This window comes from Urocampus carinirostris, chromosome 20, assembly GCF_059441175.1.
Source record: "Urocampus carinirostris isolate Australia breed hairy pipefish chromosome 20, RoL_Ucar_1.0, whole genome shotgun sequence".
In the NCBI taxonomy this organism is placed as follows: Eukaryota; Metazoa; Chordata; class Actinopteri; order Syngnathiformes; family Syngnathidae; genus Urocampus; species Urocampus carinirostris.
In genome coordinates this window covers 12,450,394-12,478,156 of record NC_142368.1, presented here as the reverse complement: position 1 = coordinate 12,478,156, position 27,763 = coordinate 12,450,394, and the positions used below count along the sequence as shown (strand labels likewise).

The window sequence follows — 27,763 nt, the reverse complement described above, 5'->3', positions numbered from 1 at the left end:
ACTCTCCCTCTTTTCTCCCTCTTTGTAAAGCGATGAGTCACTCAAAATGGCGGAGGCACATGTGCGGCCACGCCCTAAAGCGCAGCATCAGGACCGCGACTCGTCAAATATGGATGAGCGGCTAAAAGGAACTCATCTTGGTTTTAGTCGGTTGTTTTTCCGGTCGCGTTCGATTCGGCCAATCAGAATTCAGCCTTTGTGTGTTGCTAGGCAGGTTTTCAATGACAGGTGACCCACAATTCCACGAGAAAGACAAAAAAAGCAGAGATAGTAGAATATATTCTATGAAAAACAAAATGGCCAGCTAAAAGAAAACCATTTCAAGTACCATATACACCAGCGGTGGGCAAACTACGTCTTGAGGGCCACATGCCGTCCCCCACGTTTTTATACCCGGCCCGCCAAACGAAAACAGTACAATTAGAGGGACAATATACATAATACTAAATAAAGTACTACTAATCAAAATGGGGTTTTGGGTGCCATCTTTGTCCTTTATGTGTCTAAAACAAAAATATTACAGCAGAAATACTACAAAACTACTCCAAAACTAAAAAATTAATTTCGTGATACAAAACAGGGACGTCCCCTAAAAAGAAATATTACAGAAATACGACAAAAATCCTACTATAAAAATACTACAGAGGTAACGCAACAGAAAACACTTTAAGCTCAGCGCACACTTCCCTAGTCAGCCCGTCAACGAACCTCTGCCCCGCAAGACGTGGGTTTCGACACGGTCCTGTTCCTGTTGGTATTCCCTGTCCGGTATTGTTCACGTTTATTTTGTCCTGTTTAATTCCAGTTTCCAGTTTCGTTCTTGTCTATTTTTGTCCTTTTTATTATTTCCTCCAGTTTTTGTTCCCGTCTAGTTTCTCCTGCTTGATTTCGATATCCTGATTCGTTATCTATCCCGTCTGTCCCGTCCTGTCCAGTATTGACCCCATCTGTCTGATATCAACTCGAACAATTGGTATCGATCTTGTCGGTCTCTGGCTTCCTGTCTTTCCACGGCAGACCGCTGTCTAACGTGCATGACTCCCCATTTCCCGTAAAATAAAAGGCTTGTGTGAGAACGTCACGCGTTTGGGTCCTGATCCTGTTCTGGTTCATGACAATAACAAGTAGAATTTTTTTCCTTTTGATTGTTGATGTATAAGGATTCCAGAGTACATAGGAAATGGTACTTTCTCTCTACCAAATTTATGAACCCCAAGTGTCCCGCGATAAGTTTGGGTCATCCTCAATGCTTCTTCTGTTTGAAACGAAAGAGGATAATAAGAGCCACGGTCAGCCGCCCCTTGTTATCTCAATGGCCGTACATCAGGGGTCTTCAAGGTGGTGCCCGCGAGCACCAGGGTGACCCGCCAACCATGTTCTGAAAATAGCTGGTCATTGTGATTTTCTAGTGAAATTTGGTTGACTGAGTCTATTTAACCATAGTTCCAATACTGAACATGGTGATAAGTGAAGAAGGATGGTGGAGTTTGATCTTGTCCTTGACGTCCTTCTATCCATTATCTGCACCGCTTATCCTCAGTAGGGTCGCGGGGGTGATGGAGCCCATCCCTGCTATCTCCGGGCAGTGGGCAGGGGACACAGGGACAGACAATTCGCTCGCTCATTCACACCCAGGGACAATTTGGACCGGCCAATTAACCTGACGTGCATGTTTTTTGGAATGTGGGAGGAAACCGGAGTGCCTGGAGGAAACCCACGCAAGTACGGGGAGAACATGCAAACTCCTCACAGGAAGGCTGGTAACTGGATTTGAACCCATGACCTCAGAACTGTGCTACGCACGCGCTAACCACTGCGCCACCGTGCCGCCCTATCCTTGGCGTGTTCTTCAAAAAATCAGCTGGAAAAGGGTGGCATGCTCTGTCCTGTTCGGGGATGGGATCCTGCCCCAAGTAGAGGAGTTCAAGTATCTCGGGGTCTTGTTCACAGGTAAGGGTAGGATGGACCGGGAGATCGACGGACAGAGTGATGGGTTCAGCATCTGCCACCTTGTGGACCCTCTCCTGGTCTGTTGTGGTAAAGAAGGAGCTCTCGGTTTACCGGTCTACGTTCCTACCCTCACTTATGGTCATGAACCATGGGTCAAGCAGCTGAAATAAGTTTCCTCCGCAGGTTGGCTGGGCTCTCCCTTAGAGATGAGGTAAGAAGCTTGGTCATCCAGGGGGGTCTCGGGGTAGAACAGCTGCTCCTCCGCATTGAGAAGATCCAATTGAGAACGCCTCCAGTACACCTCCCCCAGGAGGCCCCGGGGACAACCCAGGACTAATTGGAGAAACTCTTTCTAGGCTGGCCTGGGAAGGCCTCGGAATCCTGTCGGATGAGCTGGGGATAGGGAGGTCTTGGTTTCCCTGATGAGGCTGCAGCCCCCGCCACCCGACCCCAGAAAAGTGAAAGAAAATGGATGGATGGACCACTACGGTGGGTCTTATCTAAGGCAACAACGAGACCCAATAGAGAGAGGAGATACTCTCAAAGTGGTGCTGAGCAAAGAACCTGGTGCTGAACACCGGAAGACCAAGTCGGTCATTGTGAACTTCAAGGGCCTCATTTATAAAACTGCGTATGAACGATCACTCATGGTGGCGTACAGAGGAAACACAATAAGTGTGTGTGTGAACAAAAACGTCCTGATTTATAAAACAATGCGCCGACACATCTCAAGCCGGCTCCCATAGATGACGAGACTGGAGCGAAAAGCGAAAAAAAAAAAACGGAGGCTGCCTTATCGAAAACATGCGGTAAGCAGCCAGGATAACCGTAAGACACGGCGGCAACAAACACGAACCCTGCCGGGAGAAACAACATAGAACACGGCAGGCTGACCAGCTAGCCAACTGCTAACGGGGCTAACCTAGGCCGAACTAAACTGGAGGCGTTCCGGAGCCCGCATGCTTACGGGGAGCTATCCAGACAATAGCATATTAAATGCAAGACACGCGGTGAAAAACAGGAAGGGAAAAGTCACAATCACATACCTAAAATGAGGCAAAGTGAAAAAAGGAATGCACGCAGGTAAAATTACACTTTGACGACCAACTCGGACAAAACAGAAGTCCCCCAGCGACACAGTAAGCAAAGTCCCAATTCGCTCCAAATGGAAATGAGCGCTATGCAATCGCTGTTTCATAGAATGTCATCCGATGAGGTCACAGATCGAGGGGATATGAGGTCAAACTGTCTACTTTGAAAATTAATTTGTTGAGATCCATGGCGCGTGGATTTTTTGGGAATATTTTTGCTTATTTTGTGCCAAATTGAAAAAAAGGGAAGTGCACAGGGCAATTTTCAAGCAGGGTTTGGTAGGGTTCCTTTAACTGGATTACTTTCAATGACTTTTGGATGACTCCAATACCAAATATGCTAATAAAAGACAAAAGAAACTCAATAGGAACCAAATGATGACTCACAACACGTGGTAAGCTTTCTCTCCTGGCTTTGATCTCTTTGATCTCCGGCAAAACGAACATAAAATGCCACAGAAACAAAATGAAAATAAATCCAAACATCATTTTTGCCGTTCCATGTGTTCCGTTACTCCCCAAGCCTGCACAAAATTAAGTCATTTGATTCCTATTTAGTTTCTTTTGTCTTTTATTAGCATATTTGGTATTGGAGTCATCCAAAAGTCATTGAAAGTAATCCGGTTAAAGTAACCCTACCCAACCCTGGTCAGGGCATAGGGCAACATCACTTTTTCAAGTATCTTCACAACACAAACTGATCCATTATTCCTGCTCTTGTGTACATAGCTTTTTCATTTTTGCATATACACTTTTGATTTACCGTATTTTCCGCACTATAAGGCGCACCGGGTTATAGGGCGCCCCCCCAAAAAATAGTTTTTGGTCCTATATTTTCCATACATAAGGCGCACCGGATTATAAGGCGCTACAATGGGAACGTCGACATAACAGTCAAATAGTTCAGTCCAACTTATTCCCCCCTTAACATTCCCAAAGCTTGCAAAGAAGCAAATACGTGTCGTAGACACGTGCGGAAGCGGTGTCCGTACGATGTCACTCAAATGCATCGTTCCAAATATCATTCTTAAGGTTAAAGTCTTGGGATTCAAGAAATGCCAACCATTCCTTAGTTTCGATTTTCTTTTTCGCTCGCAACTGTGTGGACAGCAAAGTAAGAATGTTATTGTGCAGGGAAACGGGGTTCTTTACTGTGCATATGACAATAAACACTTTGAATTGAATCGAGTTTCAAAATAGACTCATCACAGAAACATCAAGATGGTTCTAAAACAAGATACCAGGAAAATATAAAGCCGCACAGCTCACCTAAGTTCTCTTGCAGCCATCACCTTCAATAATGATACGTAACCATGGTCTTCTTACAACCGTGAATGTAATAAATCCAGGAGAGTAAAATATTTACAAATTCAGAATAGTAAAAAGTGTTTTCTCTATGCCGTAGTGCAACCCAACGTGTGATTCACATTCATCTTTTTCGGCCAATTGCAGGCTTTGTTTCGCCCCTTTAGCCTATGCGAGCCTGTAAATGATCAAAAGGATCCGCCCACTTTACCTCGGAAAAACTTTAGCCAATATTGACTGATTCAACTGATGATTGACACATTGGTTAGCCAATGAAACGCCAGTATATAAATCCCAGCATACACCGCGGACAACTTCGCCTTCGGGGGAAAATCCAGTCGACGGCTGCTTACTTTAGTTGCAAGACTTTGCGACTTAATAATGATGCATATATAAGGCGCACTGTATTATAAGGCTTTTGAAAAAAATAAAGGCTTTTAGGTGCACCTTATAGTTGGTAATTGTATTTTGTTTTTGCAAAAACCGTGCGGCGGGGTTGCAAAGAAGATGTATTTAGAATCGGATAGAAATGACAAGAAAGGCAATCTGGAATCCAAAATAGCGCATTTCTGCAGGGCGGGGGGGCGTACGAGCAGCCTTCCTTCCCTTAACGAGCTTACGGGATGTTCTCGAGTAATTACAAGCGAGCAGGAAGTCATGACAGAGAGCAGATAACCAAATCAAATGAAGTCTCTTGACGTCTTCGGCTGCAGACAACAACACGAAAAATGTGACTTTACGTTACTGTTGGAAAGTTGAAGGTCACGTAGAAATGTCCTATTTTTGAAGCCGCAAATGTCGGTTTTTACTGCATCTCGGGGAATTAAAGGCACCCCGGCGCTCTAATTGTACATTGTGTTTTTGTAATTGCGTTAGAAGAATAACCGATGAGTAAAAAGCCCTTGGGAATGATAGCACAATTGAAAACAGTTTAGCAGGTTAGAAAAGCGAAAAAACGGACCTTCCTTTGAACTCGTCCAGTATCTGGAGCATCGCATTTGTGGGTGCGAGTATACTTGCGGGATTGGTCAAAATTGGAGAGATTTGCTGTAGAACTCAACATCTTGTTTTAAGAATTGAAGGGTATTCCTTGCCAAAACACTGATGATCTCCTACAAGGGTGTTTACTAATCCCTTTAGAGAACAGCAGAAACAGAATAAGTGAGGGGCACAGCTAAGCAAGCGGACAAGTACAGCAGAGTTTGTAATATTATTTTAAAAAAACAGCTTGTTTTTTTCTTTGTTATTGGCCTTTTATATTTTTCTTTCTTTTATCCCTTTTTCATCTTTTTTTCTTTCACTTTTTTCATATTTTTCTCTAGTTTCCTTTTTTCTTCTTTCTATACTTTTTTCTTTTAGTTTTTTACATGTTTCTCTCATATTTGACCACTTTCTCTCTACTTTTCTATTTTTCTTTTTCATATTTTTTCCTAACTTTTCTTTTTTTTCTTTTTTCTTTTCCTTTTTTTCTCTCTTGTTTTCCCTTTTTCTTCTTTGTATAGTTTTTTACATGTTTCTTCATATTTTCCCTTTTCTCTCTACTTTTCTTTTTTCCTTTATTTTTCTTTTACTTTTTCATATTTTTCTTTTTTCCCCATTTTCCTTTTTATCTAACTTTTTATATTTTTCTTTCTTTTACCCCTTTTTCTTCTTAATTTCCTTTTTCTTTCACTTTTTTCATATTTTTCTCTCTTGTTTCCTTTTTTCTTCTCTCTATACTTTTTTTTACATGTTTCTCTCATATTTTACCTTTTTCTGTCTACTTTTCTTTTTTCTGTATTTCCTTTTACTTTTTCATTTTTTTTCTCCTACTTTTCCTTTTTCCTTTTTTCTATTCCTTTTTTCATATTTTTCTCTCTTGTTTCCCTTTTTCTTCTTTGTATACTTTTTCCTTTTAGTTTTTTTGACATTTTTCTCTCATATTCTACCTTTTTCTATCTACTTTTCTTTTTTCCTTTATTTTTCTTTTACTTTTTCATATTTTTCTCTTTTTTCCCCCATTCTATTTTTTTCCTTTTTTATCTAACTTTATTTTTCTTTCCTTTACTCCCTTTTCTTCTTAATTTCCCTTTTTCTTTCACTTTTTCCTCCCTTTACCCCTTTTTCTTTCTTTTATCTTTACCTTTACCTTTTCTGCTTTTAGTTATTTCATATTTTTTTTCCTTTTCTTTCTCTTTCCTTTTTTCCATTCTTTGCAAAAGTCTAGGCAAACAGACTGAGGGGAAACTAATGTTTTGGTAACCGAATCGAGATAGTTTGTATTCTTCTTGACAGAGCCATCTAGTGGTCAAATATGACGCACTGTACCTTTAACGCCTACGTCCGTGGCACATGGGAGGCATGTTTTTTAGGACGGGCTGCCTATAAAACAAGGTCAATAGGATATAAAATGGTGTCCAAACGCTATCAATAGAAAAAAAAAAAAAGAGAAGGGCAAGGGTGCTATAAAAAGAGGGTCATTAGCGTCCGCTTGGTAAATATTGACACTGGGCTTAGAATGTAGAGTCGCCCGTTTATAGTTCATGCGCCGAGCAATATTTCAAAAACAAATAGTCGAATTTGGAAAACACAGGCAGCATCTTCAATTTCAGATAAAAATATCCGATTTTCTGTGCAATTGAAATGAAAAGGAATTAGTTTGATTCATGAATATTCATTTGATGACTGATTCGTATTGTCTTTTCTTAGATATTTTGAAATTCGAGTCAAACCAAATTTGAAAATATATACAGTTTTATATATATACGTAGAGATAGATAGAGTAGAAATGATCTTTTGGAGCTAGCACTATATAAACAAGATATAAAAAGAATGAAAATATAGAACCACGAATACATGACATTCATTCTGGGCAGCAAATATGCACAAAAAAAGAAGGAATTTATTCAGCATTAAAAACAAAAAGGAGATTATTTCAAACTTTAAAATATTTTACATTAACAGGAAATAATAATGCAGAAAAAAAAATGATTTTAGTGTCCATTTTGTAGTGGCTAAGATGCGAATAAATCAAATTCTATCAACTATCTTGTGATCGAATTCATTCAAAATGGACTAGTTCATCCATCCATCCGTTATCTACACCGCTTATCCTCAGTAGGGCCGCGGGGGTGCTGGAGCCCATTTCAGCTAACTCCGGGCAGTGGGCAGGGGACACCCTCAACTGGTTGCCAGCCAATCGCAGGGCACACAGGAAGGAAACCAGGGTGCCTGGGGGAAACCCACCCAAGCACGGGGAGAACATGCAAACTCCACACAGGGGGTTCGATCTCATGACCTCAGAACTGTGCCGCGCACACGCTCACCACTGTGCCACCGTGCCGGACTATTTCATTATTTTGTTTTATTTTATTTTTCAAAATAAAGGCCCATTTTCTGCTTTTTAGATTTACATGATTAAAGGGGCGTTTTAATTTCAAATACACCATATGAATAGATGAATCCCCTGAAACGTTTTATTTTTGGAAAATTTAAAAAAAAATTCATAGTTTACCATTTTTTTCCTAAAGAATCATGATAAATTTAAGATCATACATATTCTTAAAGGGACAGGGCGTATTATTCAGTGCCTCCTAGTAACAAAACAAAAACAAATCATTTAAAAGAAATAAAATAAAGATATATAGATATATCCGGTATATATTTTGGTTATTTATAGTCCAAAATAGTGTTAATAATCTCGATACACATGATTGGATTTCGACTTTGGAACGTGGAAAAATAGGTTTGATATTATGGCAACCAGTTCAGGGTGTCCCCTGCCCACTGCCCGGAGATGGCTGGGATGGGCTCCAGCCCCCTCGCGACCCTAATGAGGATAAGCGGTACGGCTAATGAGATGAGATGAGATTATGAATTCATTATATTATATTTATAAAGTTTCTTCTTGTTTAAAAGGGGCATTGTGAATTTTTTAGCACGGGGTGGGGGGTCTCCAACATGGTTCCTGTAGGCACCAGGTGGCCCGCGGTCTGGTTTGGAAAAATATCTCACGGGTCATTGTGATTTTCTGGGATATTCGATTTCTGACGGCTTGATTTAGGGGTTGACTGAGCCTGTTTTGAGCTCTAATAACAACAACCTGGTAATAACATAGGAAGACAAAGATAGATAGAGATAGATAACATAGATAGATAGAGATAGAGAAAGATATATAGAGATAGATAGATAGATATAATGCAATACATTTATAGAAAGAAAGAGAGATAAAGAGAGAGAGTGAGTGAGTGAGTGAGTGAGTGAGTGAGAGTGAGAGAGAGATAAAGATTGATAAAGAGAGATAGAGAGAGATAAAGATCGATAAAGAGAAAGAGATAAAGATAAAGAGAAGGACAGAAAGAGAGAGAGAGATTAAGAGAGAGAGAGAGAGATATAAAGATAAAGAGAGAGAAAGAGAGGGAGAGAGCGATAAAGAGAGATAGAGATAAAGATAAATATCAAGAGATAGCTAGATAGATAAAGACAGATAGAAAGAGAGAGAGAGAGATAAAGATAAAGAGAGGGAGAGAGAGATAAAGAGATAAAGAGAGATAAAGATAGATATCAAGAGATAGCTAGATAGATACAGACAGATAGAAAGAGAGTGAGTGAGTGAGAGAGTGAAAGAGATAAAGAGAGAGAGAAGAAGAGAGAGGGATAAAGAGATAAAGAGAGAGAGAGATATAAAGATAGATATCAAGAGCTAGTTAGATAAAGACAGATAGAAAAAGATAGAGAGAGAGAGAGAGAGAGAGGGAGAAAGAGAAAAAAAGAGAGAGATAAAGAGAGTTGAGAGATAAAGATAGATATCAAGAGATAGCTAGATAGATAAAGACAGATAGAAAAAAGAGAGAGGGATAGAGAGAGAGAGAGATAGCAGTATCCTTGTGTTGAAAAATAAAACAAATAAAATAAAGATATAGAATACAAAAATACCCAATATAACTCGTTGATAATGAGTATTTGAATAGTGCTACGGAAAATACACACTGTCATAAAAATAGGGTCATATGCAAATGTGGGGTTTAATGTGGGCTTTTACTCCCCCGGGTGGAGTTAAAGAGCCTCATGGCATGAGGAAGAAATGATCTCCCCAGTCTGTCCGTGAGACAAAACTGTGAAATGCATATGAAATTGGTAGACTTTTACGCTGATTGGTTGCTGATTCCCGATTAAGAGCTACCAAATGCTTTTTATTTTGAAATGTAAACGACAAAAACGGAAAAAGTAAAAAAAAAAATGTTGCTTTTTTTTAATTGAAAATGTCGATTGTGAAACACTTCTATTGTGCGAATCGTGTTATTTATTATTGCTACTTCGTCGTTTCTAGTTTTCTTTTCCTTCTCTTTTTAATATTTTTCTGTCGTTTTCTCTCCTTTCCTCCCTATTTCTTCTCTTTTCCTCTTTCTTTTCTTCTTCTTTTCTTAGAAAAATCATTATTTTTCAATGTAAATCAAACCGGTAGCCATTTCCAACAACAAATTAGCTCGATGCTTGAAAAGGTTGGTGCCTTTCTGATATCGAGCTAGCAAATATCATTTCTAAGCATACTCGATTCTTCATTCAATGCACGGCCCATCGAGTCGGTCTGCCGAGCAACACGGCAACAAATCCGAGCATTTACAAATTTCAAACCTTGAAATTCAAGCACCGGTACGAATATCTTTGATACCATAGAAGAAGTTCATTTCCTGTCGGCTGCAGCACTTCGTAAATCACTCGAATGACAGCGGGATGGGCGAGCGTGACTCGGCTAAAATTCAAGAGCGGGATATTCCGACCGCATGGAAACGGGAACGACAAATCCAAACATCTTCTTCTGAAATCGTAGCAAATAGAAAAAAAGTCTTACCTTGCTCCCTTCCCGGACCGAAGCATCCTCTTCCGTCTCCTCCCCTCGCACGGCCGAGCTCTCGGCTCCCATGATGCTTCCTTCCCGCCTCGGGGTCTTCCCTCAGGGGGGGTCCGGTAACCGTCCCGGGTCAGGTAAAGAAGAAGAAACCGAAGGCTGAAAGTGGAAGCCGCTCGCTCGGCGATGGTGCACGGGACTCTGCGAAAGATGTCGAGGGAGGGAGGAGGGGGAGGCGGAAAAAGAGGGAGGTAAATCTTGCCCGGCCTCCTCCTCCTCTTCCACGCCTTGCAGCATCACCGAGGTGCTGATGGAGGAAGGACGAATGCGTGCGGGACGGGGGAGGAACATCCACGTGAGTGCCGTATTTCCTGGACTATAAGGTGCAGCAAAAATCTCAAAATTGGCCAAAAATTGGGCCTTATATACTGCAAACTACGGTGGATAAAATTGTAAAATGCATAGTGTATATACGCAAGGCCTTATGGTTTTTGTGCTGGCCAAAATTGCGACGGGAATCGAACCTGGGTCGCGGCAGTTTAACAATTGACGCTTAGTCACTAGACCACCGGTGATGCAAACGACATACGAACCGACAACTCACTGTATTCGGCACCATCCGTCTTCCCAGTCCCTGCTGAAAACAACCCCAGAGCATGATGCTAACGCCACCATGTTGGACATCGGGCAAGGTGTGACAGGAATCGAACCTGGGTCCCGGCAGTTTAACAATTGACACTTAGTCACTAGACCGCCGGTGATGCAAACGACATACGAACTGACAACTCACTGTATTCGGCACCATCCGTCTTCCCAGTCCCTGCTGAAAACAACCCCAGAGCATGATGCTAACGCCACCATGTTGGACATCGGGAAAGGTGTGACAGGAATCGAACCTGGGTCGCGGCAGTTTAACAATTGACGCTTAGTCACTAGACCACCGGTGATGCAAACGACATACGAACCGACAACTCACTGTATTCGGCACCATCCGTCTTCCCAGTCCCTGCTGAAAACAACCCCAGAGCATGATGCTAACGCCACCATGTTGGACATCGGGAAAGGTGTGACAGGAATCGAACCTGGGTTGCGGCAGTTTAACAATTGACGCTTACTCACTAGACCGCCGGTGATGCAAACGACATACGAACCGACAACTCACTGTATTCGGCACCATCTATCTTCCCAGTCCCTGCTGAAAACAACCCCAGAGCATGATGCTAACGCCACCATGTTGGACATCGGGCAAGGTGTGACAGGAATCGAACCTGGGTCGCGGCAGTTTAACAATTGACGCCTACTCACTAGACCACCAGTGATGCAAATAACATATGAACAGAAATCTCACTGTATTCGGCACCAACCCCAGAGCATGATGCTAACGCCACCATGTTGGACAGCGGGCATGGTGTTTTCATGGTGATGTGCAGTGTGACGTAAGGCTTTGCATTCAGCCCAATGCTAAATCTATTCTATTCACTTTCCTGGACTATAAGGTGCAGCAAAAATCTCAAAATTGGCCAAAAAATGGGCCTTATATACTGCAAACTACCGTGGATACAATTGAAAATGCGTACAGCGTATAAACGCAAGGTCTTATGGTTTATGTGCTGGCCAAAATTGCGACGGGAATCGAACCTGGGTCGCGGCAGTTTAACAATTGACGCTTACTCACTAGACCGCCGGTGATGCAAACGACATACGAACCGAAAACTCACTGTATTCGGCACCATCCATCTTCTCCAGAGCATGATGCTAACGCCACCATGCTTGACAGCGGGAATTGTGTTTTCATGGTGATGTGCAGTGTCACGTAAGGCTTTGCATTCAGCCCAAAAAGTTCCATTTTGGTCTCATCTGACCAGAACACCTTGTTCCACATGTTTTTCCCATGTGCGTTCTTGCAAACACCAAACGAGCCTTTTCATGGTATTCTTTCAAAAAGAGCTTTCCTCTTACCACTTTTTCACAAGGGCCAGATTTAGGCAGAGTACGATTAATAGTTGTTTTATGCACAGATTGTCCCACCTCGGCTGTGTATGCCTACAGGTCAACCAATGCACCTCTTGGTTGCGTCTCAGATTAGTTTTCTGCTTGTTTCGGTGGAAAGTTTAGAAGGACGGCAAGGGCTGACTGTCTGACTGTTTCGATATCATTGCTCACACAAATCTCCAGGAGATGCGTGAAATGGTCTTGTATCCCATTCCCACTTTGAAATTTTCCACAACTATATCTCAGACCTGCCTGGTGTGTTCTTTGGTCTTCATAATTCTGTCTGTTCTTCAGTGTCTCCATTCACAAACTTCTGTGCCCGTTAAAGAGCAGGTGCATTTAAACTCTGAGTTAATGACACATAGGTGAACTCTGTCGTTGTTGGTCATTTGGGTCAACATTGGGTTCATTCAGAAATCAGAAGGACTTCTGGAGTCAGTTGGCTGAGTTGAGAGAACAGGGGGCCAATATTTTTGCAACACCGACTTTTCTGTTCATTCGTTTTGAATATAATGTAAATGTTGAAAACATTTCGTTCCACTTCCTAACTGTGTCTCACATGTTGATGTTTAGAAAATATTTTGAGCTTTTTAGCTTTAAGTTCGAAGCCGTAAAATTGGCAAGATGAAAAAAAGTCCTCGAGGGGCCAATACTTTTGCTAGGCACTGTATATGCGAGCGAAATGATCATTATTAAAATTCTGAAGGTTACACGAGTCAGCAAATAGAAGTGTACAGGCCTCTACTGTGTATGATCGGAGCACTTCATAGGCCAAGTCTGGACCAGAGCGGTGTGATTTTGGTCCATTCTTCTTCCGGCCCCCTCCACAGTTCCGTGATTGTCGTTGACCATAACTTTGGATTTTACTCCAATTTCGGACAAAGCTGTTGGTGGCGATCCGCAGCTCAATTTCACTCATTTTGTGGACGATGGATCTGGCGTTGTTCAGGAACATGCTTGGAAGCGCTGGTCTGTGTGGTCGCCTTCTTAGCCTAGGCCCGACCGGCAGCCTTTTACTTTTGCTCCGTCGTTGTCGACAGGCAGATCACCCAAGGAGATCCGGTGGTCTCTGTATATCCCTCGGGATGTTATTGTAGTTGTAAAAGGAGTCGAAGGGAAAATATGAGGGATAAAAGAACACCGAAAAACAAAAGACCAACTGGAGCCCCTGAAGCCACTGCACTCGTGCGTGCCGCCATCTTGGAACAAATTCTATGGGTTTTAACGCACAAAAATGTGATTATTCGGAGAATCAACTCCTTGCCCTGAAGAATTCTAATGCCGACGTGATGAGGGGGCCCTATCGTGGATGCAGAGCCGGAGCTAGCTAAGCGGCTAGCGGCGTTATAAGTCTTCGCTACCGTCCGTAATCATGGGAAATGTGAACTCTCTACCAAAAAAAATACATCAAATCCTACAGGGAGCGCAGTTTGATGTGCTTTACGGAAACGTGGCTCACGTCTAGCATCCCGGACGCTAACGTGGAGCTACCCTGCTTCAGTGCTGTTAGGACAGACACAGACGCAAAAGCCTGCGGGAAGCGGAGAGGAGGCAGACTTGCTATCTACGTGAACACAAGGCGGTGTAACCCTGGGCACAAAGATTTCCATCTGCTGCAGGGACGTCGACATTTTGGACTAGCGTGTGACGTCATCCACTCAGCTGTGGCTAAACTACAACACAGCACCCCAAGGCCATCCTGTTAATCCGTTGATAAACAACAAAAGGATACTGCTAGAAGTGTGAATTTCCCTTCGGGGATGAATAAAGTATCTATCTAATGATTTTTTGACCTATTGGGAGTGCCGTGTCTAATCTCCTGGCATGCCATGTTTCACAACGTTGATATCAATGACAATAAAGACAAATTCTTATTCTAATAGTTTCGTAATCATTAACTTTTCAAATGAGGTCTCCGGAGAGCGTTCCGAAGGGTCCCGGCCACGCGCCGTTAAGTCTGGAATTTCAAACCCAGTGCAAAAAAAAGGAGAGCGGTTTTACAATAGCAACACCCAAGACAGTGCTGAGAGAAGCACAAGAGAAAAAAAAGCCAAACAAGGATCTGCAGTTTTCCACCAAAGAAAAGCTTGACTTCCGCAACAACTGTAGGTGTATTTCTTTCGCTTTCACTATATATTTTTCTATCTTTCCTTTTCTCTTACCCTTTCTTTCTATCTCTGTATCTCATTGCATTTTCCTTCTCTCTATTTGTGTCCCTTTCTTTTTTCTCCATCTCTTTCCCTCTCTTTTTCTTTCACTATCTTTTCTTTACTTCCTTTCTCTCAGATATTTTCTTTTTCTCCATCTTTTCCTCTCTATGTCATTCTCTTTTCCTCTCTATGTCATTCTCTTTTTTCTCTCTTACTTTCTCCCACTATATCCATCTCTTTGTTCCCTTTTTTTGGTCTCTGGGGTTTTTACTCTTTTACTTGTTTTCTTTCAGATTTTCTCTATCTCTTTGTTTCTGTCTCTTTTTCTCTCTTCCTCCCACTCTTTTTTCCCCTTCTTTTTGATTTTTCCCTTTCTTCGTATCTATTTGTTTCTTTCTCTTTTATTTTTGCTTTCTCTTTCTCTCAGGTTTTCCTTTTCTCTCTATTTCTTTCTCTTGGTGTCTTTCTTTTTCCCTTTACTTCTTTTTGTCTCTTTTCTTTCACTCTCTTTTTCTTGCTTTCCCTTTCTCTCAGATTATCTTTCTCTCTTCCCGTTTCCTTTTCTCCCTTTCTTTCGCTCTTTCTCTTTCTCTCAGATTTTCTCATTACCTTTATATATTTTCTTTTTGTTATCTTTTCTTTTTCTTTGCCTCTCTTTACCCTTTTTTCTCTTTCTCCCTTTATCAGGATTTAACACCCCTGTCCTAATTCAATTTGAACTTTAAAAAAAACAAAAAAAAAACAGTTGATATCAAAAGACATGGATGGATTCATTCGTGAATATCAAGGGGTGGGATAACCCCGGCTCGCGGGCCACATACGGCCCATCGAGCTTTTCAATCCGGACCGCAAGCGGACATGATCTTGCTTGCCCAATAAACCAAAAACTAGTTTAAGGCAAAGAAATAAGAGGGAAAAACGGATCTCCGTAGTTTGTAATCTCGAGAGCGCTTTGTAGCACTCGTTTCGGTCACAAATATTACACAGTGTCACTTTAAAGCAAAAAGGATTCTGTATCAGATTCCTTTTACGTTAAAACATCAACCCATCGACAGCTAGCATCCTGGAAAAATTCCTCAAATTCTCACGGCAATAAGACATCTCTGTCGAGTGCAAAAAGCCGTAATTTTGCGCCTGTTGCGTAAGTCAAAGACCCCCTCCCCCCGACATAGCAAAGCCATGACGCCGTCTCCTCGTCAACATGTCTGTCAGCGCGCCGAGAAACTTAAAGGTACGGAAAAAATTGGGACGGAAGTGTCGGAACACGCCGGCCAAACCCGAGACACTCGTCCTGGAGGATAAAGAATAGGACGTTAGTGCAAAATGCATACGGTAAAATTTGGTAAACAAAGAATGAAAATCTGGGTCAAAACAAAACAAAAACGCTGCCGGAACACGGAGCAGCAACTCGGAGTGTCGAGAAATACCAGTAAGAATTATTTCCGGCTCTTTTCGGTCTCCTCTTTCTGTAAATAAATAAAAAAAAAAAAACAGAGTGACAAAATTTAAAAAAAAACACACAAAACGAATGTTTACGGAGTAAATACATGTATTTCAAAATAAAGGATGAACAACATATTAAATACATTTTTGGGGAATGCAGAAGCTTGCGCGGAATATAACAACTTGTGACACAAACAGGGTTGGGTAGGGTTACTTTAACTGGATTACTTTCAATGACTTTTGGATGACTCCAATACCAAATATGCTAATAAAAGACAAAAAAGACTAAATATGAATAAAATGACTAAATTTTGTGCAGGCTTGGGGAGTAACGGAATACATGGAACGGCAAAAATGATTTATGGATTTTTTTTCATTTTGTTTCTGTCGCATTTGATGTTCGTTTTGCCGGAGATCAAAGAGATCAAAGCCAGGAGAGAAAGCTTACCACTTGTTGTGAGTCATCAATAATAATAATAATAATAATAATAATAATTTCCTTTGTATTGTCATTCTTTGTAACAATGTACACAGAACGAAATGTCGATACACCTGACCCGTTGTAGCGAGTCGATGCAGCCGCAGCCAACAGAGGGCGCCGCCATTATACCAATTAGGTATGTCTCGGCCGAGGCGCGAACCAGCGACCTAATTGATTCATATTGAGTTTCTTTTGTCTTTTATTAGCATATTTGGTATTGGAGTCATCCAAAAGTCATTGAAAGTAATCCAGTTAAAGTAACCCGACCCAACCGTGGAAACAAAACGTAACAAAAAATATCAAAGATAGCATTAAAAACACAGGAAATTACAATGACGACGTGTAAAGCCGTCCATGGCAGGAATTGAAATGGGATTCTCGACGACGATCGCCGTCGATGGCACTGGAGGTTTTTCGTACGCTTTCAATGCGGGACACAAAAAAAGGCTACTTGAGTGACAATATACCGCAAAAAAAAAAATATATATATATATTATTATAAGACATTTTAACTTGTTTTTTTAGTCAAATGTGAAAAAAATCCTTATTGAAATGAAATGATCTTATTAAGAAGAATCAATTGTGTAAGGGGATGACCACATGTGCGGTTCTTCGAGATTTTCCTCATGTTGAGGTTTTGAGTTTTTCCTTACCCTCGTGTAGGTTTTAGATCAGGGGATGGTGTCAGAATAGCTTGTAGTCCATCCAGCCCTTTGAGACTGCTTATAATCAAGGGCGTCACAAATATACATGACTTGAGGTTTTTGAGGTTTTTCTTGCCCTCGTGTAGGTTTTAGATCAGGGGATGGTGTCATAATAGTCTGTAGTTTGCAATAATCTGTGATTTGTGCAGCCCTTTGAGACTCGTTGTGATTAAGGGCGTTACAAATAAACATGACGAGGTTTTTGAGTTTTTCCATGCCCTCATGTAGGTTTTAGATCAGGGGGTGGTGTCATAATAGCCTGTAGTTTGCAAAAATCTGTGGTCTGTGCAGCACTTTGAGACTCGTTGTGATTAAGGGCGTTACAAATAAACATGACTTGAGGTTTTTGAGTTTTTCCTTGCCCTCATGTAGGTTTTAGATCAGGGGGTGGTGTGATAATGGTCTGTAGTTTGTAATAATCTGTGGTCTGTGCAGCCCTTTGAGACTCCTTGTGATTAAGGGCATTACAAATAGACACGATTTGAGGTTTTTGAGTTTTTCCATGCCCTCATGCAGGTTGCAGATCAGGGGATGGTGTCAAAATAGTCTTTGGTTTGCAATAATCTGTGGTCTGTGCTGCCCTTTGAGACTCTTTGTTATTAAGGGTGTTACATTTAAACATGACTTGAGGTTTTTGAGGTTTTCCTTGCCTTCATGTAGGTCTTAGATCAGGGGATGGTGTCATAATAGTCTTTGGTTTGCAATAGTCTGTGCAGCCCTTTGAGACTCCTTGTGATTAAGGGCCAAACAATAAACAGGACTCGACTATTTTTAGAAATGGTTTTCTAAATTGAAGACATTTGACTTGTTTTTGAGTAAAAGGGGAAAAAAATCCATAATACGTAAGATTTGTATAAATTGTCTTCTTTAGCTGATGCTCATTTAAAGTATTTTTTTTCACTCATCCTGGAAGAAAGTGTTTCTTAAAATGAACAAAAATGACATTAGCAAAATAAAACAGATTTTTCTCTCTCTCTAAAAAACCCTGATAAACGCGTGAAAACAACCTTAAACTCGCAAAAATGTCCAAGAAAAATGTACCGATTGTCGTGTCAACGGTCGTCGCTCTAAAAAACAGCACCGAAAAAGAAAAGGAAATTCGGCAATAGCGAAGGACCTTGGAGTAACAGTTGAACGATCGTCTTTGGCATGATAGAAAAGTTGGCTGCTGGGAAGAGACGCAGAATCTTTCCCATAAGCGTTGAGTCTGCTTGTGTTGTGCTTCCTGGAGGCTGTCGACACAAAGAAACAGGATGACGCATTTCAAAGCAAGCTAGCTAGCTAGCTAGCTAGCATCCTTAAGTGGATGCTTTTGTGCTACTGGAAGCCGTCCAGAATCCGGCAGGGGAAACAAAAGAGCGTGAAAGGAATCCGTGTTGTTCAAGAGGGACTGAAAACCCAACCTGACTGGGACGGGCGTTTTTGGTTTTAGATTTATCAGGTGAGACTTTTCAGTTTGTCGTGTGAAAAAAAGAAAAAAGAAGTTTTTTGAAAAAACTCAAAAAATTAGAAGAGAAAAAACTTTAGAAAAAAAAGGAGAAAAATATGTGGGAACATTTTTTGGGGGGAAAAAACTTCAAAAATTAGAAAAGAGAAAAACTTAAAAAATGAGAAAAAAATATATATTTTTGAAAAAACTTAAAAAAAATAGAAGAGAAAAACCCTTTTAAAAAAAGAGAAAAAATGAAGGAAATTTTTTTTAAAAACTTAAAAAATTAGAAAAGAAAAAACTTTAAAAAAAAAAAAAGAGAAAAAATGAGAAAAAAAAATATTTTTTTGAAAAAAACTTAAAAAATTAGAAGAGAAAAAACTTTAGAAAAAAAAGGAGAAAAATATGAGGGAACATTTTTTGGGGGAAAAAACTTTAAAAATTAGAATAGAAAAAACTTTTTTAAAAAAAAAAGATATTTTTTGGGAAAAAACTTTAAAAATTAGAAAAGAAAAAAACTTAAAAAAAGAGAAAAAAATGAGAAAAAAAATATTTTTTTGAAAAAACTTAAAAAATTAGAAGAGAAAACACTTAAAAAAAGAGATAAAAACCTAAGAAATAATACAAATATAAGAACCAAAACTTCATTTATGTTTAAGACATATTAGAAAAAAGGGGGATTTTTTTTTTAGCAAAACTAGTTTCTTTTGTGTAGTTTAAAAAAAAATAAGAAGAACATGATTATTTGGGTTTTTTAGCAATTAAAAAAAAAGATAACATTTGGAAAAAATGTGAAAAAAAGACTTAAATTAAGCAAAACTTTTTTTTTCTGTTACTCTAAATAATAAATAAAAATGGCACCAATCATAGGCAAAACTCGTTCTATTTTTTGTCCCCAAAAAAATATGTAATAATAAAAGCTTGAAAGAAATTAGAAAAAAAAACTTATGATGAGTAAAACTTGATTCGGTTTCGTTCAAAAATCTGCAAAAAAAAAAAGAAAAGAAATGAGGAAAAAGGACACTCCTTTCCCCTTTAAGAATATAGGAAAACAACTTTTAAAAAAATTAAAATTGTTTTAATTTTCCATTCGAAAAAAAAAACTTGAAAAACAATTTGAAAAAAAATAACACTTCTTACGAGCAGGACCGGATATTTTTAGTTTCGCTTATAATGAGCAAAACTTTCTATTTATATTTTTTTAAGTAAAAAAACAAAACAAAAAATCACTAAATTAAAACCCTAAATTAGAGTCTTCCAAGTTTCCTTGCCTCAAAAGAGTCCGCTGATCTCCTCCGTCTCAGGGTCCAGGTCCATGTCGTAGAAACAGGGTCGGGTTGGCAGACCGGGCATGGTGCTCATCTGAATGGGAAATGCCACACATTAGGATTTTCTCTCACACTCCAGCGTATATGTTAATGCCAATTTATTTCAAGGTCCACAAACGAGTGTCTTATTTTTGTCACAATGTGTTACTTTTCTGTATTAGACATTACCCCGCTGATTCTGTCTAAATAGCGATCTTACTCCACAGTGGGAATCTAGAGCGTTTGGATTGCAAAGAGAGTCATAGTAACACCCACCATTCATTGAATTTCTTCACTTTGACATTCAGAGCACTTGGCAGAAATCCCGATGCGTTTAAAATGTAGAGAAAGAGTAGCGTCTTGTAGTCCGGAATTTACGGTATTAATACTTTACAGAATGCTTTGAAATGAAGCGTGTCCCTACAACCGCATATAGGCAATATTGACAAACTGACGGCTTTAACAACGATCATTCGGACGGCGTTCACCGCAGCATCCTTTTCCAGCAAAATAGAAATGAAAAAAACGATAAAGACTGCTGAATTTGTGTGCAAATTCCTAAAAGACTAGGATAGAGTCCATGTTATACGATGGAGCAACTTTATCTTTGTTTATTGGCAGGCGATTGAAATTTAGTTGAGGCAAGGGTTTTATTTACCTTTTTCACGGCCAAATTCAAGCACTTTTTAAGAACTTTCAAAGCCAATTTTCCAATTTTTTTAAGTACCATTAAAAGAGGAAATACAGCGCCGATCAAAAGAACAGGAGCCTAAACCTTAAGTTTCAAAGCCATAACTTCAGCCCAAACCTTATTTTGAAACCCTAAATTCAGTTTAAAACCCTAACTTGCAGACCAAACATAACCCTAACCCTGTTTCAAACCGAAACTCTAGCTCCATTTTGGAACCCTAATAAGGAGTTCAAACCCTAGTTCCTAACCCTAAACCTAAGTCTAGCTATAACCCTGGCCCAATCCTATTTTGGAACCATAAAATAAATTGGAAAACCCTTATTCGAAGCCCAAACCCTACCTCTTAACCCTAGCCCTAAGCCAAGACACACGGTAACAATTCTAAGCATGTACAAGCACTTCACCTAAAATCCAAAACACAACATTAAAAGGCAAGCATTTTGAAGGATTTCCCGCCGGAGAGGGCAATTTCCTGAATGCGGAGGGAAGGAATTGATGACGAGCGCTGAGGTCATTGGGATTCTACCGGATGCTCGTGATTCATTGTGTGAGCCGGCGAAAAAAAATCAATTTGTCCTCTGATGCCGTAATCTAATGGACTTGATTAAATCATAATAACTATGGAGAAAGAAACAAACGGGGAATGAAAAACCCTAAGACCTCCTTTCGTGAGTAGCTAACACAGGAGTGGGACACAAGCTATGGAGTGAGGGGCCACATTGGGTTCCAACATTTAAAGAGCGGTCCAATTTTTCTCATTTATGAATAAATGCAAGAAATCTACAAGTTCCATTTCCTTCAAATATAAAGCAAAAGGATATGTCAATGAGGCAGCACGGAGTTTGTATGTTCTCCCCGTGCCTGCGTGGGTTTCCAGCAGGCACTCCGGTTTCCTCCCACGTTCCAAAAACATGCATTTCAGGTGAATTGGCCGGTCCAAATTGTCCCTAGGTGTGAATGAGCGAATGAGTTGTCTGTCCCTGTGTGCCCCTCGATTGGCTGGCAACCAGTTCAGGGTGTCCCCTGCCCACTGCCCGATGATTGCTGGGATGGGCTCCAGCACCCCCGCGACCCTACTGAGGATAAGCGGTGCAGCTGATGAGATGAGATATGTCAACGTTTTAAGCATTTTATTTGATATTTTATTTTGGAGCTTTGCTATAGTTGTATTTTCTAATATTGTAGTATTTCTGTAGTATGATTTGGTCATATTTTGTCCTTTTTTTCTCTCATTTATTTTGTTTCATAATAAAATTTGCCGCATATTTTAATATGTATTTTATGGTGCATTTTGTCGCGTATTTTTATGGAGGTTTTTTTTAGTGTAGCAGTTTTTGGATGTATTTTGTCGCGTATATTGTTGTGTATTTTGTGGCGTAATTGTATGTGTAATTTTGTATGTATTTCTTAGTATTGAGTCAGCTGCTTTCTGCGTATTTTGATGCATTTTTTATTGGGTACTTTTTGGTGGGGTTTATTTAAGGTGTATTGCGTCACGTATTGTTTTGTATATTTGTTTGTTTTTGTCCCAGTATTTATTGGGTATTTTGTCATATATTTTGCAGTGTAAATTTTATGGTGTACTCCACCCCCAGGAGGCCGGAGCCGTGAGCAGACGCAGGAGACATCGCAGTTTGGTTTGAAAGAATCCAGCGAGCGTACAAGAGGTCTGGCTTACAAGAGGCCAGAAGAGTTCTTTTTTGAGCTAGACAAGAGGCAAGATGTCCAGCCAAACAAGCAGCACAGGACCAAATCCCGGCCAACAGGCAACCAATAAGGTTCTGACCCTGTCCCGGCTTAACAAGCAACGAGAAAACCTTGCTGAGCCAGGGGCCAAACTCGTGGGACACAGCCAGCGACCCCAAAAAAGCTACCACGGCTTCAACACTTTAGGACCGAGTCTCTGGCCTCCAGGATTCCTCATCGGTCTACCGCCGAGGACATCAAGACTGGGCTTTCACTTTCATCGAACCAAGACCAAAGTCCATCTCATTGGTATGACTTCATGGGATATTCTATCAAAATACAATAACGTAATCATTAGGCCAACGTTGTTTCCCATCTAAATGGTGCCACCTAAGACCCCAACTTTTATCTTTCTTTGTTCTATTTTCTTATTCTTGTTTTGTTTTGTAAGAGGCCCTTTTGTTTCAACTACAGGAAAGTACAATGCCATGTAATAAAGTGGTCTGGTACTGTGGCGACATCCAAAATTGACATCAACACCTAGAGAAAGCACACCCTGCAAAGAGCAACGGGCAGCAACCCAAAGTTTTGACCTGTTGCTATTCCTGAACAAAAACCTGTAAATTCATTGTCACTATGGCAACAAAACCAAGCCTGTTATTTTTTTATTGTCAATTCTTGGTTTTATCTCTCTCTCTCTCTCAGTTTTTCTTTTGCTCTTTCTATTTCTTTCTCCTTTTTTCTCTCCCTTTCTCTCTTACTCTTTTTCTTTTCTCTCTCTTTCTCTTCGCTCTCGCCACTCTTTCTCTCTCTCTCCGCCTCTATCTCTCTTTCTCAGTCTTTACCATTATTTCTCTCTTTATCTCTTTACTGTTATTTCTCTCTCGCTCTTTATTGTTATTTCTCTTCATCTTTATTTCTCCTTATCTTTATCTCCCTTTAGCTTTATCTCTTTATTGCTTTTTCCTTGCCCTCATGTAGGTTTTAGATCAGGGGATGGTGTCATAATAGTCTGTAATAGTCTGTGGTCTGTGCAGCCCTTTGAGACTCCTTGTGATTAAGGGCGTCACAAATAAACATGACTTGACTTCTATTCAAGCTTCCTCCGTAGATAAATCCGAGAATGTGTGTGTGTTTCGATCAAAATACATCAGAAACGGTAAAAATAATTCACCTATAGTTGTGTGTAGCTAGCCTTCAGAACAACTCAAAAATATTTTTCATCGTTTTTTCTGATATAATATGTAAAAATGTATGTGGGGCTCCAAAAAGGAGAGACGAGTTTGAAAAGAAGAAACTCGGGTCTTTATCTTAATTGGTCCATAGATTATTTGTCGAGATGTTTTCTCGATGTGAAGTCTATATATATATATATATATATATATTGTCTCTGAACATTCCCCTAATATTCACTGTCTATATATCTTTTGCTGTTTTAGTAAAATGTCCACCCAATGATGTGTCAGTCTAATGTCCACCCAATGATGTGTCAGTCTAATGTCCACCCAATGATGTGTCAGTCTAATGTCCACCCAATGATGTGTCAGTCTAATGTCCACCCAATGATGTGTCAGTCTAAAGTGCACCATACTTGTACTAAATAAAGCCGGCTGCGGAGGGGAATAAGCAGGAGGACGATTGTGGAGCCGAGAACGCATCCCCTGTGTTTCTCCCCGAATCTCCCCCGCTGCAGCGGAACGAAAATGTACATCGTCTCTGCCTGAATTTCCTTTTATATCTGATGACCGGCCACACGGGGTTTACCCACATTTGGACCCCACACTCGACCACCCAGATTTTGCTTCACGTGAAACGCTCAGCTGGTTGGACCCAGCCCCTCATTTGAATAACCTTTTTTTGTGACGAAATCCAAAATCCATCAAATTTGCTGTCAATTCTTCATTTGGATGTAAAACCAAGATGGCGCTGCTCTCAAAGTCTGAGAAAACCTAGCAAAAAGTCAGGGGGGGGTCTCCACTTGTCCACATAAGCCTCTCGATTATGCGTCAAAACAGCAGCCCTTTGTCTGGGAATCCTCTCCCCCGGGCGTTTTGCACTCAACGCGGGCAAAAACCAGTCGAAGGAGTGCTAAACCTGTTGAACACAATATTCCTTATCTGCTTTTCAGGATAGAAAACAGCCCAAAAGTTGACAACTCGAAAAAAAAAAAAAAAAGCGAGCATGAGAATTCTGCCGGAGGAGGTTTGGTATCAATGGGAGCCGTTTGGCCCCGGGGGCCACGGGATATGAACTCTCCAGGATTCCATTGTCCTGCTCGCTCATTTCCCAAGAATGACATCACTCCCTTTCCTGATTCTTAACCCAGTAGAGACCCCTCACCCACTTTTTCCCAGGACCCAAAGAATGTTAGTCATGCTAATGCTAATTGACGGTTAGCATGGTTGTGCAGAATCCATATCGAATGACCGATTTTGGGCTGTTCATGACAAAAAGGGTGAAGTCGACTGCGGGGGTTTAGTGAAAACAAAAGGTAAGGAAATTTAAAAATCCATCTCCTTTGTCTTATGTGAGGACATCCGCTTCCCAAAATCATGCAAAAGCGATTTAGAGAACACGTGAAACAAAAACTTTTATGTTAACTGTGTTCTAGTATTTTCTAAATGATTACTTTGAAGGAGTATTTGGGTTGGGAGTTGGAAGGTCGCGGCAGATCAAAGACAGAGCAAATAGTTGGTGTCGACGCCCCCGCACCTCCCTCGGCCAATCAAAGCCTGGCCCTCGGGGGCCAAACAGCAGGACAGGCGCTAGAGCCACAGATACAAAAATATTTATATAATTGCAACAAACAATAGAAAGAACGATAAGACTTAAAGACAGGCAGATCTCTAGAAAAATAGACAGAATGATAAATAGATCCAATAGCTAGAATGATGAAAGAATAGAATGACATATAAACTGATACACAATAAAATAAACTATAACGACTGACAAAATGAGTTGGACCAAAAAAATTCAGCCTGATCCGACCCGAGTCGCAGGTATATAGACCCGAAACCGCCAAAACCTGACGAATCCACTTGTTTTGATAAACAAGCCAGAAATAAACGCGAGGCTTCAATTTACCGCCAAAGTAATAGTGAAATATTTGGCCTTAAAGCAGAAATACAGTTTGTGAAGCTTGTAGAAGAGTAGATGATGTCTGACGTGAGGGAGGTGGAAGGAGGAAGCGTGCAAATTTGACCCCAACACCAAAGATGAAAATTGATTTGCATTACTGTGCAGATCCTCCATGCAAGGGAGACCTTTTTTTTTTTTCTTTTAAATGGATGATTGGCATTTTAAGCCCGAGTTGTGATTTTGGGCCCGGGCCCAAAATCTTACCTCCAAAAATGATGGACAGAAAAACGATAGATTGGACAATTGAGAGACAATAAGATGAACGATAGACAGAACGACGATAGGCAGAATGACAGACGGAATGATGAAATGTGAGAACGATAAAATGAACGATAGAAGGACAGAAAACGAAAGAGAGAACGACAAGGTTTGAACGATAGAAAGAAAAATAATATGAACGAATGAAGTTTAATAGAATTAAGTGAGTTACGAACAATAGACTGAACGACAGAATGATGGAACGATCGAGCGATAGATGATCACGAAAAAAATGGAGGTTCTACATTTCTCTCATTAAATGGACAGCATCATCTCCAAACGGAAGAGCAGCTTCAGCGACAGACTGCTGTCACAGTCTTGTTCCACGGACAGCCATGAGGCTCTTTAACTCCACCCGGGGGAGTAAAAGCCCAAATTAAACACCACCCCCAAATTGCATATTACCCTATTTTTATGACAGTGTGTATTTTATGTAGCACTATTTAAATACCGTAAATTCCGGACTATAAGCCGCTACTTTTTTCCCAAACAATCAACCCTGCGGCTTATTAAGTGATGCGGCCAATTTATGTCATTTTCCTAACGGCCGCCAGCGGCGCTCGAGTATGAAAGGTAAGATATAGACCGGTGGAATATATGCGCCGAGGAAGACTGCAACTTCTTGGCTTGTGCATAAATTAAATTAGCGTAGACATATCCTCATCATGCAAATTGCAAAAAGAAAGGCATATGACGCAGCTTTCAAGCTAAAAGCAATCGAGCAATCTGATGAGAAGGAAACAGAGCTATTGCACATAAACTCTACTTTGCGAGCGTGTTGCTAGCGTGTTTTGGAATAAGGGAGCGTGGGACGACGTCTCCATGACAAAGTTTCTTTCCGATTTTGAGGAAGACGACTTTGATGGCGTCAGTTATAAGGAGGAAGATGAAGACAGTTTACCGCAATTTTTACAAGTACGGTATATTTTTTTTAACAGACCCGTTTATTGTTTTGCGAGCGTGTTGCTACCTGTCACAGTCACAGTTTGGGATGAAAGTTATATTATTATTATTAAAGCTATGAAAACTCTCTCGGTGTACCGTCTTTCTTTGTAAATATGTGTAACCATGTATAATATGTATTTGCAACTGTATATTTTTGTAATGTATTTATTTTAGAGACTTATTCTGATATGTTTTCCACGGGCGAATCAAAAAGAAGGGGCGAAAACAACGGGGGCTGACGGGAAGTGGAGTAAAGGTGAGACGTGTTTTTGGAAGCAGCGGACAATAGTGGATATATATTTTTCCCACCCTTACCTTTGGAAATATAGACTTTTTTTCCTTGGATTACTTTCAACGGGACCCGGACTCTGCAGGTCTGCATCAAACCTTAAGTACCGGTATCATTTTCCGTTCATTTTGCCGGCTGTGGTTTTTGGACTGTGTACTTTATATTCAGTTACAATCGCGGGACTTGAAGTCAGGTTTGGGTTACTTTTGTGATTGTGTTACATGTTTTAACGTGGGCGCATGCGGCTTATATACAGGTGCGGCTTGTGTAAGTACAAAAGCGGTTATCCTCTTAAAATGTGGTGGGTGCGGCTTATAATCAGGTGCGCTCTATAGTCCGGAATTTACGGTAGTCTATATCAACACGTTGTATTGGGTATTTTTTTTAATCTGGCAGCGCAGTGGTTAGCGCTTGTGCGGCACAGTTCATGTCATGGGAACCTGTCGTGGGTTCAAATCCAGCTCCAGACTTCCTGTGCGGAGTTTGTATGTTCTCCCCGTGCTTGCGTGGGTTTCCTACGGGCACTCCGGTTTCCTCCCACGTTCCAAAAACATGCATTTCAGGTGAATTGGCCGGTCCAAATTGTCCCTAGGTGTGAATGAGCGAATGAGTTGTCTGTCCCTGTGTGCCCTGCGATTGGCTGGCAACCACTTCAGGGTGTCCCCCGCCCACTGCCTGGAGATGGCTGGGATGGGCTCCAGCCCCCCCGCGACCCTAATGAGGATAAGCGGTACGGCTAATGAGATGAGAAGAGATCTTTATTTTATTACTTTATTTTTCAACAGAAGGATACTGCTAGAAGTGTGAATTTCCCTTACAGAGATCAATAAATTGGAAATAAACAATAAGGACAAAATAAAGCACCTGTATAAACAATCATCAATAAAAAAGGGAAATAAGACAAAAAAAACAAAACATACCGTTCCGACGAGCGGATAAATGAACCCCGCCCCCACGCTGGCACGGACGTCTCTGATTGGCAGGACGAAGCCGGTGGGCGTGCCCTTCTTTTCCGGCATGTGGGACAGGGACAGGTGGGTCTTGGCCATGCAGACGGGAAAATGGCCGTAGCCCTGC

The 27,763-nt window shown here is 40.7% G+C and overlaps 2 protein-coding genes across 4 annotated transcripts in view; both read right to left on the bottom strand.

The window, feature by feature from the left end:
• Positions 1 to 10,499, bottom strand: part of akap12b (A-kinase anchoring protein 12b) — a 48,868-nt gene extending 38,369 nt beyond the window's left edge. Inside the window, exon 1 of the mRNA XM_088325702.1 lies at positions 10,177 to 10,499. Coding sequence (XP_088181828.1) covers positions 10,177 to 10,248 — 72 coding nt within the window. The 5' untranslated portion in view covers positions 10,249 to 10,499. The remainder of the gene's footprint in view (positions 1 to 10,176) is intronic.
• A 5,416-nt stretch (positions 10,500 to 15,915) lies between these two features.
• Positions 15,916 to 27,763, bottom strand: part of mthfd1l (methylenetetrahydrofolate dehydrogenase (NADP+ dependent) 1 like) — an 83,124-nt gene continuing 71,276 nt past the window's right edge. For 2 of the 3 annotated variants that reach the window (XM_088325706.1, XM_088325704.1), the window contains 3 exons: positions 27,607 to 27,762; positions 19,644 to 19,734; positions 15,916 to 18,175 (listed from right to left, as the gene is read on the bottom strand). In XM_088325706.1, the coding sequence (XP_088181832.1) occupies positions 19,645 to 19,734; positions 27,607 to 27,762 (246 nt within the window). In that variant the 3' untranslated portion in view covers positions 15,916 to 18,175; position 19,644. The remainder of the gene's footprint in view (positions 18,176 to 19,643; positions 19,735 to 27,606; position 27,763) is intronic. The other variant, XM_088325705.1, reaches the window with a different exon arrangement.